Consider the following 14,546-nt stretch of genomic DNA (forward strand, 5'->3'; position numbering starts at 1 on the left):
AAAATTACCGCCACACCTAGAATACATTATGGAATTCTGAAAGCAGCTGGGGTAAAATATAGGGAGCAAGAGGTCATATACAACTCGTACAGAAGCCAGACTGCAGTTATAAGGGTTGAAGGACAGAAAAGGGAAGCAGTTGTTGAGAAGGGAGTGAGACAATGTCATAACCTATCCCTGATGTTATACAGTCTGTACATTGAGCTATCAGTAAAGGAAACCTAAGGAAAATTTGGAGAAGGAATTAAAGTGCAGGGGGAAAGAATGAAAATTTTAAGCTTTGTTGATGAAATTGTAATTGTGTCAGACACAGCAAATGAATTGAAGAGTAGCTGAATGGGGGTTATAAGATGAGCATCACAAAAGTAAATCAAGGGTAGTGGAATGTGGTATAATTAAATCTGGCAATGCTGAAGAATTAGATTTGGAAATGAGACAATAAAAGTAGTAGATGAAGTTTGGTAGTTGAGCAGTAAAATAATTGATGATGACCAAAGCAGAGAGCGTACAAAATAGAGACTGACTTTAGCGAAGACAAAATTTCTGGAAAAGATGATTTTGTGAACATCTAATATAAATTATGGTGTTAGGATGTCTTTTTCTGAAGGTACTTGTATGAAATGAAATGTAGCCTTGTACAGAAGTGAAACATGGACAATAAGCCGTTCGGACAAGAAGAGAATAGATACCGTTGAAATGTGGTGCTATAGAAGAAGGTTAAAGATTAGATGAGTAGTGTGTGTAACTAATGAGGAAGTACAGAACCAAATTGTGGAGAAAAGAAATTTATGGCAGAGCTTGACAAAAAGAAGGGATTAGTTGACAGGACACATTCTGCGGCATAAAGGAATTACTGTATCAGTTTGGTACTGGAGGGAAGTGTTTGGGGTAAAAATTGTATAGGGAGATCAAGAGATGAATAGAATAAGCAGGTTCAAATGAATGCAGGCAGCAGAAGGTATTCATAGGTGAAGAGGCTTGCACAGGATGGACTAAAGTGGAGAGCTGCAACAAACCAGGTGTTGGACTGAAGAAGAAGAAGAAGAAGAAGAAGAAGAAAACCACCACCACCACCACCACCACCACCACCACTAGCACTACCACTACCACTACCACCACCACCATATTATTAGTAAAAGCTGTTGAATATCCAAGAGATGTATCAGGAAGTATGACATGCCTGCTCACTCACCCACACATACAGTGATTGAGGGTGTGTATTTTTTTTTTTGTTTTTGCAAGTAAAAATTCTAGTGAGAATTTTCTTAATTCCTGATTTCTCTTAGTTGCTATAGCAGCATTCATCCAATGACATTTTTGGACAAGCTCATACCAAAATGCGCTATGTTATCAACACCGATATTTTCCTTTCATCTTGAAATTTTCCCTACTGTCTGGCATCTTTACTTACAAAAGAATTGACAAAAATTTTCCCTCTCATTAAACTCTTTACAAAAGAATTGCCAAAAATTTTCCCTCTCATTAAACTCTAAAGGTATCTTTTTTTCCATTTGATCTTGTATTATGTAATAAACTTTTCTGTTGCCCAGTGTGTTTATGTTATATTTGAACTGTAGTATTTTGCATACTTTCCATTGTGTGTCATAAGTAGTTACACTAGAAATCTAATTGATAAGGAAAGAATTTGAACATTTCGTTTTTGGACTTAACAGATACATTGCAGATGTTAATCTTTGTTTTTTGTGTATTCACTCAGGCTTACTGAAAGGGAAAGAAAGGAGAGAGATCATAAGAAAAAATTGCTTCAGCTTGCTAAAGAACATGAGAGAGCCAGAGAACTGGAAAAAGTTCAACGATATCACATGCCTGAGGACGCTCGAAAGGTAAATAAAATACAAGCTTGTTATCTAGAAATTTGTTAATTGCAGAGTTGCGATTTATCATAAATCAGTATTTATACACATGAAGATGGCACATTAACTCACTTATTGTATTTTCATCAGGACAAAAAGCTTTTAGGCAGGTGAAATAAGTCAGGTGTAGAGATCGTTTTGTATTATGTACTGTGATGGCAGGTTCATCCTAATGTACCAGGCTTACTTCGTTGCATTATATTCATTCACCCAACAAGCCATAGAGGACTGATTTTCTAGCAGTGAATGGCAGTTCCAACTTGGGTGGATATTGAGAGGCCAGTTTTATCTGATTTAGAGACATTTATTTGAAATTCACTAACACAGTTTGTCAGAAATTGAATGCCAGGTCTGAAGAGCTCTTGTGAAGCTAAATTTGAGAACATCTGTTCATCACTTAGACACATTTTCAGGTATAGGCTGACTCCTTATTTCCTTCATACCTCTGTAAACAATGTAAAACAATTGAAATTGAGTTTTGTAGTGAAACCAGCAAAGGATAATCATAAATTTTTAATTATCACATTGAAAAAATAAAGTTGTATAATTAATTCTTTAACAGTAGGGAAATTCCTGAATGGAGCAATATATACAATAAGGGAAAGGCAACCACTCACCTATAGCAGATGAACGTATGGAGCCCACTTCACACTAGCTTTCGAGCACCAGCACTTTTTCTAGCAAAAGTATGCACTTTCACACACATACAGCCACACAGACACCCAAACATACGCTATGGTGGCCACGGAAAGACTGATTATTGTTATTTGAGTACTGAAGTAGTTGGCTGAGCTGCTGAAGGTGGGGAGGGTAGGGGATAGGGAGAAAGAGGTATATCTTTGGACAGATGGCTCTGTGGCCACACAAGAAGACAAAATGAGTACAGTGGGTAGAGGAAAAAGAGATGTAGTAGGAGGATGATGGAGGAAAAGAGAAAGAGGCAGAAAGGGAGTGGATAGAGAAGAGAGAGGAGTTGGAAAATTGGGGGGGGGGGGGGGGGGGGGAGTGTGTGTGTGTGTGTGTGTGTGTGAGAGAGAGAGAGAGAGAGAGAGAGAGAGAGAGAGAGAGAGAGAGAATATGCCTTTTTGGAAAATGAGGTTAGGGGGAGGGGGTGGTATTTGAAGGCAGTACGCAATCCGAATGGAGGAGGAGTGATATGGAACAGAGAAGGCATTGGGAATAGGTTAGCAGAGGTTTAGGCCAAGGAATTGGGAGAATGCTGAAAGTTCAGGAGAGAGAATTCCCATGTGCGTAGTTCAGAGAAACTTGTACTGGAAGGGAGTATCCAGATGGCCCATGTAGCAAAGCAGCAGTGCAAGTCTTTTGTGTTGTGCTATGCTGCATGTTCGGTTACTGGATGGTCGAGTTTGTGGTCTGACACAGTTTGGCAGTGGCCATTCAAGTGAGTAGACAGTTGGTTTCTAGTCATATGCACATAGAATGCTGCACAGAAATTGCTGCACAGCTGATATATAACATGAGTGCCTTCACAGGTGACCCTTCCTTGTATTGGCTAAGAAATGCCTGTAGGTGGACTACCATAATGGGTGGTGCATGTGGCAGATCTTCCATTTGGGACAACCACAAGAGAATGACCCATGCGGTGCAGGATTGGGAATAGTATTGGAATAGGGACAGATGGATATTCTATGAGTTGGATGGGTGGCGGAACACTAATTTGGGGGACACACATAGGATTTTGGGTAGGATATCCCTCATCTCAAGCACAATGAGTAGGATTCAAAAACCAGGTTGGTCACAGATAAATGTCTGCAGCGCTAGTGCACATTGCAATCCCCATGCCACATAATTATAGCACACTGTTCGAGGAACCAAAGCAAAATAACATATACCATGGTAAAATAAAGTATTTTGTGGTAATTCGTTTTTGAATGCAATCAAACTGTTGTAGCCATGTCAGACCAATTGCGATGACTTCTTTAGATGTCTGGATTTGCCTGAATGTAACACAACAGTGCTACCGAAAACAAATTACCTCAAAATAGTCCACTACATCAATGGGTTGCACCATGTTGTTTTGGCTTCTCTAATGGCATGCTGCTGCACTGTGGTGTGGAGAATTCAGTGAGTACCAGGACAACAGACATGTTCCTGCAACAAAAAAGTATTTATATAACGTTGCGTTTTTGACATTTTAATTGGAATTTTATGACTGTCCATAATACCAACTCAGATAAAATATTACTTGTTTCCATCACATTGTTGAGTGTTACTTCAGATCTTTTCCAAAACCGTAGAAAATTACTCGGCAATAACTTTCTCATATTCTCAAACTTTGAAGGATGTTAGTTTTACAGAAAGATTTTGGATATTCAGCCATTTACTGGACCAGTGTTATTTTTGTGATTAAAAAAATTATTGGACAGCCAGGTGATGCTGCTTGCGTATTTGCCACTGGCATTTACAGTTTCAGGTGAAATGTCTTTATAATGCTTTATGAAAGAGATACATTGTACTGCGTGGTTCCTACATGTTATTGCCATGTCACATTTAATGTTCCACCCATCCTATGGAAGTATTTCCGCCATCGTAGCCAACTTCCCAGTTTACTAATGCTGTCAGTTATGGCTTGACTCATATACCACACTTCCTTTTCAGATCTTTCTATTGAATTATTTACAGTGTGATATTTCATTCCAGTCTGCATAAATCTGAGCAATATTTTGTCTTTATAGCAGTCTGCTCAAAAATTAATATTTATTCCAGTCAGAGACAGGCAGATATAGTACTCTCATGATTGCATTCTGACTTCAGCTTTTCATGTGCTGCATTTGTCTTCATCTGGTGTCAATTTGTCAAAGATAGGATGATGTGTGGAGTATGTTAACTGCAGTAGCTTGTGTTTGGATAATATAATGAAACAAAATTTATGGCTGTTCACATATAAATGTGCTTCTGATAGTGGTACAAATATTTTTACTATTTTTTGTGTAATGATGTGTGTTTTAAGATGTTATTATATAACCCAAATGACTACTGAATCAAATCAATGATTTCTGTAACTTTGTAAACAATCATTATATAATACTTCTAAAACCCACACAAACATAACATCCATTTTTATATGTGTCTCATTGATTCTCATTTATTCTCCCATTTTCTTTTATTCTTTATCATTGGAATCTGTAGCATGTGTTTGTATTGTATGTAAAGTGTTGTAATTAAGTATAAGTACAAAGCAACCTGTAGACTAAACACAACTTTATTCCACGGAAGCATTAACTACTTGAACACAGTCTTTAAGTAACATCATTCAGCAGGAACCAATTACGTACACAAAGATCTGTAGCAATACACATAGAGAACTGGCACTGACCATAGCTCGGCTAGTCTTAAATAGCATGGGGTCTGATGGTGATCTCTCTCTCTCTCTCTCTCTCTCTCTCTCTCTCTCTCTCTCTCTCTCTCTCACACACACACACACACACACACACACAGACGTAAGTCTGAGGTATCCTCTGCAGGCAACACAGTACTGCTGCATGCATGGCCTTTCGGAAGTAAGTGTATGTGCCACTGCATTCCTCCTCTCTTAGGGAGATCATGGATTCTTGGGACATCCATACTGTCCTCCTCATATGTTGGGCTCTGGTGAAAGTGGTGTGCTGGAGTGGGAGCATACAGTCTGAAGTCCCACAGACGTGTACACATTCTGTACCCACCTTCCTGTGTCGGATGAATCATATGATACACGGGCAATGCTGTTCCCATGTTGATCTTGGGCATTGGCTCTGGTGATATTGCTTACAAAGCTGATGATACAGCTATCAGTGGTTGCTCAGGAATGGGTGATGGAATCCCTGATGGTGGTGTGAGAAGCAATAGAGGAGCTGCTGGTTTGGCCACCGAGGCAGAGTAGGGAACTGACAGCAGCATATGATGTGGATGTGGTCAGAGGTGATGGCATGACATCAGGTGATGCTCGGCGAAGGCAAAGCTGATTATTCTGCCGTGAGCAGAGGCTGTTGTCCGTGTTGATGTCTCAGAGACACAATCCCTGGTGTTTGGCAAAGACAGCTGGAATGTATTTAGGGTGCTGTCTGAAGCAGCGGACCCAGACAGCCACACCCAGCTGGAAGGGACGCGGTGGCTCCATGGGTTGATGTTCAGGTGGAGGATGCAGGAGGTGTAGCAATGTCCTTGACTGGTGCCCGTGGAGTAGCTCCGCTGGGCTCGTCTCGCCGAATGCTGTGAAACAGTATAAGGAGAGCAACCAAACTAAGGCAATGTCAGACGAAGAGTTGGCAGCATGCCTTTTCATCTGAGATTTGAACGTTTGCACTAGGTGTTCCGCATCACCACTACATTGTGCATGAAACGGTGGGGCAAGGATATGATGGGTACCATGGGAATCGTAAAATGCCACTAACTTTTGTGATGAAAATTGCGGCCTATTACCAGACACTAACATCATGGGCAAGCGTTACAGTGAAAGAATTTTGGATAAAAGCTGCGATGATGGCAGTTGTGGATATGGAAACACAATGAATGGCATTTGGAAAATGAGAATATGTGTCAACAACCAACAGCCAATAAGTGTTGAGAAAGTGGCCAAGGAGATAATGACACCTGCGATCGCATGCTGTGAACAGGAGGCAAATAGCTGGGTAACATCACCGTCCAAGCCAGGCCAAAACACATGTTGACAAGCCAATGTTTTTGCGCGTGATACACCCAATGAGCTGCATGTAATAAACGGAGTACCTCCGAACAAAGTACTGAGGTGATCAGTACTCCAGGGGTTGCGTGATCCATGTCTAAAAGCAGAACACCATCCACAACAGAAAATCTATGGTGAAAGAAGTAATAATTATGGAGGGGGTCGTACACACGAGAAGGTTCTGAATCCGGCTAAGCATGTTGTACGAATTTTATGACCTGCAAAATGGGATTTCAAGCTACAGCCTTTGCAATCCGTGTGCTGGTTTCAGGAAAACCGTCAACTGTCTGCTGTACAGCAACATCATTGTGGAAGCAAAGCAATTCCTCCTGATCAAATCCTGGATCTGGACCAGCCAGCAGGTCGGAGGAAACATTGGCATGTGCGTGTTGATTCATTGGGCGGAAATGGATCTGTTAGTTGTAACTCAAAAGGAAAAAAGTGCAACATTGAGTGTGATGTGTCGCTTTATCTGGCAGTGATGCAGAAGGTCTGAATAAGACAACCAGTGGTTTGTGATTGGTGACCAGGTGGAATTTCGTACCATAGAGAAAAACATGGAACTTCTTCACAGCATATACAGTAGCCAAAGCTTCCTTTCATGTCTGAGAGTCCCTAGTTTGAGCAAGAGTCAGCATTTTTGAGGAATAAGCAACAGGCCACCCAGAGCCATTGGACTACCTATGTCAGTACAACCTACAGCCGGTTCTGCGAAGGTTCTGTTGCAAGGACCAAGTGGTGGCCTGGTTGATACATCACTAAGCAGGGCACAGTCTGCAATGTGGTCTTAAGGGTGGTAAATGCGGTTTACAAGCTGGTGACCAGTAAAACTGAGTCCCTTTGCACAACAATGCATGCAACAGTTGCACGATTGTCGCTGCCCCTGGCAAAAATCGATGGTAGTAGGCGACTTTGCCGAGAAAAACGTGAAGTACTTTGATTGACAAAGGGTGTGGAAGGGACACAATAGCAGAAACATGTTGATGCGTGGGCTTCAGACCCTTGTGAGAAACTTCAGACCCAAGACAAACAATACAAGGTTGAAAAAATTGACATTTTTTAAAATTACACTTCAACCCAGTTGCTTGGAGGACATAAAAAAGAGTACAGAGATTTTGTAAATGTTCCTCACTGGAGGTACCAGAAACTATAATGTCATCCAAATAGTTTGCACGGCCTTTCACAGACACTGTAAGTTGTTCCAAAAAATGTTGAAAAATAGCAACTGCAAAAGGCAACTGCAATATTAGTACAGTCAAAAAGTAGTATTGACAATTAACATGCATTGTGACTGTATCTGAGGCATAACCGGCCTGACGGTTTCTTTACAATAACTGAGGGGTAGACTGTGTACTTCATGCAATAGGGTGAACAATGCCAGATTCCATGAGGTGACCTAATTCATCTTTGACTTGTTCCCTGAGTACCGCAGGAACTGGATGGGCCTGGAAAAAATGAGGTCGAGCAGGTTTCGTGGTAATGTGCACTTGAAAATTGTTGGCACACCCCAATCCAGGAGAGAACAAAGAGGAAAACTCAGAACGTAAAGCATCTAACTATGTATGGGGCACTTGTTCAGACACTAAATTCACTTAATCTGAAATGGTAAAACCAAGCCACTTAAGAGTGTCTAATGCAAACAGATTCTTTGTACATGTCTTATCTACAACAAGGAATGGAAGTGACTGGACTATTGACTTGTAGGGCGCTGGGGCAGAGTATTGGCCGAGAATAGAAGCACTCTGTTTTGTGATTTACTAACTTTCATGACACAGGTAGAAGTGGAGGGGAATCCAAGTCCGTATAAGTTTGTGAGTTTAACATGGTTATCGCAGCTCCTATACCCACTTGCATGTGTAGAACATACAAAGAACCATAAAATCCACGAAAAGCTTGTTTGGTGGAACAGAAGCAGCTGATACAATGTTTACACCCATATCTGTATCAGGATTATTGTGCTGAATTTTTGCATTACAAACAGAAGCAATTTGACCTTTTTTGTTGCAATTATGACACGTAGCCTAGTGTTTTGGGCAATCTGGGCTCTCAAGGTTAATGAAACAATAAGGGAAGGAAGGGAGCATGGAATGCATATGTTGCTGTTTACTAGCCTGTGTACTTTGTTGATGCGGCTGCTGCTGGGAGCAGGCCGGCCACCTTGACACTGTGTGATTGTAGGCGGACTGCAGCATCCATGTCTCCCCTCTGCAAACTATCAGAAGCTTGGTGTGGAGGAGTGGGTTGGATTGCTGATACATCACACCATGACTCAGTTTGATTACCCTCAGCTTGCGACTCCTCAAATGACTGTGCAGTAGCTGAAACCTCAGAGAGCGATGGATTTTCACACTGGTGGGCACGCTCTCGCACCTCATTGATCCAGAGCTAAATAAATGATAGCCTCTCACACAATCTGATTAGCATACAGCTCTTTATGCACATTGGATACAGAATGACAATGAAGACTTAACCCATGGATCAGCTGCCCATGCTAGATAGGATTGATGTGGTTGCTTCCTACAATGGTAAAACTCAACCCGAGATGCAATAAGATGGGTGCGCGTACAGTAGTATTTTGAAAAAAGTTCATGCATTTGGTCAAATGTTAAAGAAGATGGATCCCACAAAGGGATGAGTTGACACGGGATTTGATGCATTCTTGATGATACCTTCGAAAGGAACAAGACACAACATAAAATAGTGTCAGTAATCCCAAAAGCTTGAAAGTGTGGTTGCAGACATTTCCTGTATGCGTCCCATTCCCCAATGGACTTGTTGTCTGTAGAAAAGGGAGGTGGATAAACCATGGGGCTTGTGGAGGGCAAAACAGCAGGTGACACAGACAGAGGAGCATGCTGAGTAGACAAAACAGAAGCCAGTGATTGAAGTACCTGAGTTTGATTGTCAATGCCTATGATTGGTGGTGCAATGCCATGGCAAATGATTCTTGAGTCATGTTGTAATTAGATATCGGTACAACACGACCAGTAGACTGAACACAACTTTATTCCACAGAAACATTAACAACTTGAAAACAGTCTTTAAGTAACATTCAGCATAAACCAATCATGTACATAAAGTTCTGTAATAGTACACATAGAGTACTGAGGCTGAGCACACACACACACACACACGGACATATGCGTGTGCACGCGCATGCATATGTCTGAGGTGCTGTCAGCAGGCAACATAGCACTGTGCAGTCTTTCGAAAGTATGTGCATGTTTCACTGCATAAAGTAACTTCGTTTCTTTTATATTATTGCGTGAAACTTGGGGAACTTTCCAAATGTCCCATTTCTTTCTCTTCTTTCACCTCCACTTCCTCCTTGTTTCCCAGTCTCTTGACTTTTTCGTACAATTGTTTTGTGTTCCAGCTGGCTGCTACTTTGGCAAAATAGCTTTGCAAATTGTTATGCTTTATTGTTTAATGGAATGACTTGACAGATTTGAAAAATTATCAATTAATCTGTTTTTTCCAATTACAGGACATTTACATACAGTATTCTGAAACATATATTAGTTAATAGCAGATTTTATTTACTGCAGACTGTAATTCTGTAGAAACTGTTAAATTTATATAGCAGTGAAATTTTTGTTTCAGGATAAATCCCATGAGAAATATGAAGAAATCGATGAGAGAGAAAAAGTCCCCCATTATGAGCAGCGAAAGTGGGAGGAGGAGCAGATGTCATCAGCAGTTTTTAAATTTGGAGCTAGAGACGCTAAAGAAAGAAAATATAAAGAAGAACTGAAAGAATATGATTTAGTTTTAGATGATCAGATTGAATTTATTCAGGCACTTCAAATGCCTGGTGACAGACAGGTAATGATTTTTGGTTAATGAACTTTTATAGCTCTTGTGTGCTTGTGGTATAGCTGTGTTGTAATGATCTGAATATTTACTAGTGTAATAATACGCATGTCAGATAACTTTTTAATGACTTTGTTTTCTGAGAAAACATAAACTGTGTAAAAAATGATGTTAACTTGCTACAGAACTAAAGAAATGCATGGTCCACGAACAAGGCACAATACTACTCTTGGACGTGAATGTATTCAGTGTGAACCAGAGCTAAACTGACAAAATTTGAGAGATTATTCGGCATATTTTCGAAGTATTTTAGTATGAGAGGCCTGTACTCTCTGGTGGCTCATTATAGAGTAATTACATATAGTTTGATTTCTTACGTCCTTGTATTGGTATCGTACAAAAATGTCTGCACAACAGTGCAAATATAGACAGTATGTGCTCCTTGTCTCATTTGGAAACAAACTTGTCCCATTCACTTCTGGTACTTGCTGATGACAATAGTAAGGCACACTTTACTCTTGGCCCTCAAGCTTGCATTCAGTAGTGTTTTGTCCTATCTTGTGTTTGTTTTTCCGGTGGAGCTGGTTGTACACTAACAGTGATATGCAGCAATGTGGGGATGGGTTTATTGATGAAGAATCAGCTGATACACATCCCATGTGTGGGCTCACTGAATGCAGTGGAAAAGGAGCACAATGATGCTATACTCAGATGTTCGCGCAGCGATGGCACCCACATTGTTTTAGTTTTGTATCTATGCATAGGATCCCATGCATAACTGGATGCTTTTGTGTTACTACATTTTAATGATTGTGTATTACACACCTTTTTACTGTTGTGAAAGTACTTTCACAAAAACAAAGATAATTCTGGTAACAAACCCAAATAAAACATAATTACATTATTACTCTGTAAAGAGCCACTGGAGACCAGAAGTCCCTTACGCCAAACTACTTAGAAAATATCCCTGAATTACCTCTGAAATTTCATTGGTGGAGCTCTGGTTCACATTTTATAATAGGAAAATAATAAATTCACTCAAAAGTAAAAACTCACATGGAATTGATGGCATTTCCCACAGAGTACTAAAAGCTTGTTCCCAACAAATAAGTAGGGTTCTCAGCCACATATGTAGTAGCTCACTGAAACAGGACATTTTTCCAGATAGACTGAAATACGCTATTGTTAAACCATTGTACAAAAAAAAAAAAAGGGATAGATCTGATTCTAACAACTACCGCCCAATCTCACTTCTGACAGCTTTATCCAAAATTCTTGAAAAAGTAATGTATTCAAGAGTAGCATTTGTATTTGTAAAAATGAAGTACTAACAAAATGTCAGTTTGGTTTTCAGAAAGGATTTTCAGGAGAAAATGCTATATATGCTTTCACTGATCAAATATTAAATGCGTTGAATAACCAAACGTCACCCATTGGGATATTTTGTGATCTCTCGTGAGCTTTTGATTGTGTGGATCATGAAATTCTTCTAGATAAGGTTAAGTATTGCGGTATGAATGGGACAGTGCACAAATGGTTTAATTCATACTTAACCGGAAGAATGCAGAAGGTTGAAATTAACAGCTCAAATAGTCTGCAAAAACCAGCATTGTCCTCTAAGTGGGCAGGTATCAAGAATGGTGTCCCACAGGGTTCAGTCTTGCGTCCCTTATTGTTCTTAATATATATTAACAACTTGCCACTCTGTATTCCTGAAGATTCAAAGCTAGTTATTTTTGCTGATGATACAAGTATAGTAATCACAGCCAACAAGCAAGAATCAGCTGACGAAATTGCAAATAATGTCCTCAGAAAATTATTAAGTGGTTCTCTGCAACTGGACTCTCACTAAATTTTGAGAAAACATAATTTATATAATTCTGTACAGTAAATGGCATGACACCATTGTTAAATATAGACAGAAGTCTGTTGCTAAGGCAGAATACTCAAAATATCTGGGTGTGTGCATTGATGAGAAATTGAATTGGAAGAAGCACATCGATGATCTGCTGAAACTTTTAGTTTCAGCTACTTATGCGATTAGGGTTATTGCAAAGTTTGATGATAAACATATTGGTAAATTAGCCTACTATGCTTATTTTCATTCACTGCTTTCATATGACATCATATTTTGGGTCAATTCACCATTAAGAGAGAAAGTATTCATTGCACAAAAGTGTGTAATCAGAATAATAGCTGGAGCCCACCCAAGATCATCTTGCAGATGTGTATTTAAGGAACTTGAGATATTCACAGTACCTTCGCAATACGTATATCCACTTATGAAATTTGTCATTAATAACCCATCCCAATTCAAAAATAACAGCAAAGTGCATAGCTACAACATTAGAAGAAAGGATGATCTTCATTATTCTGTATTAAATCTCACTTTGGCACAGAAAAGGGTGAATTATGCTGCCACAAAAATCTTTGGTCATTTGGCAAATAGTATTAAAAGTCTGACAGATAGCCAACCAACATTTAAAATCAAATTAAAAGAATTTCTGAATTACAATTCCTTCTACTCAATAGATGAATTCTTAGATATGAAGTACTAACTGAAAAAAAAAAAATTTTGTTTGAAGAAAACTTATGTTAAAGTGACACATTTCACATCATTATGAAATGTCGTATTCATGATATATGGAACAAGGATTAGAAGGATTAGTGTATGTACGTATGTATTATCATAAGACCTATCTTCTTACTTGCTTGACTTAAGCTTCTTTCAGTGTTGGTACTGTCCGTGCTGTGATGTCTATGTCAACTGCATGTGCTAAAATCTGCACTGACTTGTAGAGGATTGTGCCCCTGGTCTGTAGGCCTGCTTCCCTGATCACCTTCTTGAGTGCTACATTAAATAATAAGCATGCTAATGCATCTCCTTGACGTAGCCCATTTTTTATTTCCAGGGGGCCTGAGTAAATTCCTCGAACTCGAATGCAGGCTTTTATGTCAGAAATCATAATTTTAACCATTCTCAAGAGCTTGCCATGTATCCCCATCTCATGTAAGGCATGAAGCAACTGGTTTTTATTGATGCAGCTTTAAAGTCAGTAAAGAGGTGATGTGTTCCAATTCTATATTCAACAGTTTTCTCCAAAATTTGGCGCAGGTTGAAAATCTGGTCTATTGTTGACCTTTCTCGTATATACGCTTTGGTACATACCAATTTCTTTATCCACTTGTGGGAGTTTATTAGAGAAAGCCTTGTACCCCAGGTTCAGGAGGGTGATTCCACAGTGATTTCTACACTCCATTCAGTCGCCCTTTTTATGTATGGGATATAATATTCCTTCATTCCATTCATCTAGTATCCTTTCTTGTTCCCATATTAGATTGATAAATTCAAACAGGGACTGCTCTAATGTTGCTCCTGTACATTTCAGCAGTTCTGCAGGAATGCTTTCAGTGCCAGGGGCTTTGTTATTCTTCAATTTCCTTAAAGCTTTTTTAACGTCCTCCAACCCTAGGCCATCCACCAGTGGCTGTTCATCATCCTATCGTTGCTCACAATCATTAGAGATATCCTCTGCTTGCTCTATCTCTTGATTCAGCAGGTCATTAAAGCATCTTTGCCATCTATCCTGAGTCTGTTTACTCCCACTTACTATGTTTCCTTCGTTATCTCTAATCAAGCTTGTTGTTGGAGCAAATTGTCTTCTAGCATTGTTCACTTTTATAAATAACTTCCTTGTTTCATTCTTCTTCTTGGACAATTCCATACATTCTATTTCAGCCTTAGTCCTGTCCCTTTTCTTTTGGTGATGTGTCATCTTTTCGACCCTCCTTTTCTCATGATAATCCTCCAACAAGCTTCTTGTGCAGTTTGCTGTAATGTCTTTTAGTGTGCAGTTTTCTTTTCTTCATCACACTCTTACACTCTTCATCAAACCATGTGGGCCTTATTGATTTTCTCTCCATCCCTAGAGTTCCCTTAGCTGAAATCCCTATAGCTCTTTTTATAGTTAGCCATTTTTGTTCTTTGTCATTACTGTCTTGCATTGTTCCTTGTTCTTGTTCTAGGGCCTGAGAAACTTTCTGACAGTATGATTCGCAAGTTTCTGTTAATTGCAGTGGTGCAGTGCTCTCAGAAGTACACATGTAAAGACATTGATGATACAGGGCTATTAAGGTTTTTATTGAAGGAAAATACAAGAAACTAGGAAAACTTCACC

The 14,546-nt window shown here is 39.6% G+C and overlaps 1 protein-coding gene across 1 annotated transcript in view; it reads left to right on the forward strand.

Annotated features, from left to right (window-relative positions):
- LOC124615466 (pre-mRNA-splicing factor ATP-dependent RNA helicase DHX16) overlaps positions 1-14,546 on the forward strand; it is a 136,392-nt gene that overhangs the window by 14,686 nt on the left and 107,160 nt on the right. The window contains exons 4-5 of the mRNA XM_047143376.1: positions 1,718-1,844; positions 10,159-10,380. Of these exons, the coding sequence (XP_046999332.1) occupies positions 1,718-1,844; positions 10,159-10,380 (349 nt within the window). The remainder of the gene's footprint in view (positions 1-1,717; positions 1,845-10,158; positions 10,381-14,546) is intronic.

This window comes from Schistocerca americana, chromosome 5, assembly GCF_021461395.2.
Source record: "Schistocerca americana isolate TAMUIC-IGC-003095 chromosome 5, iqSchAmer2.1, whole genome shotgun sequence".
Lineage (NCBI taxonomy): Eukaryota > Metazoa > Arthropoda > Insecta > Orthoptera > Acrididae > Schistocerca > Schistocerca americana.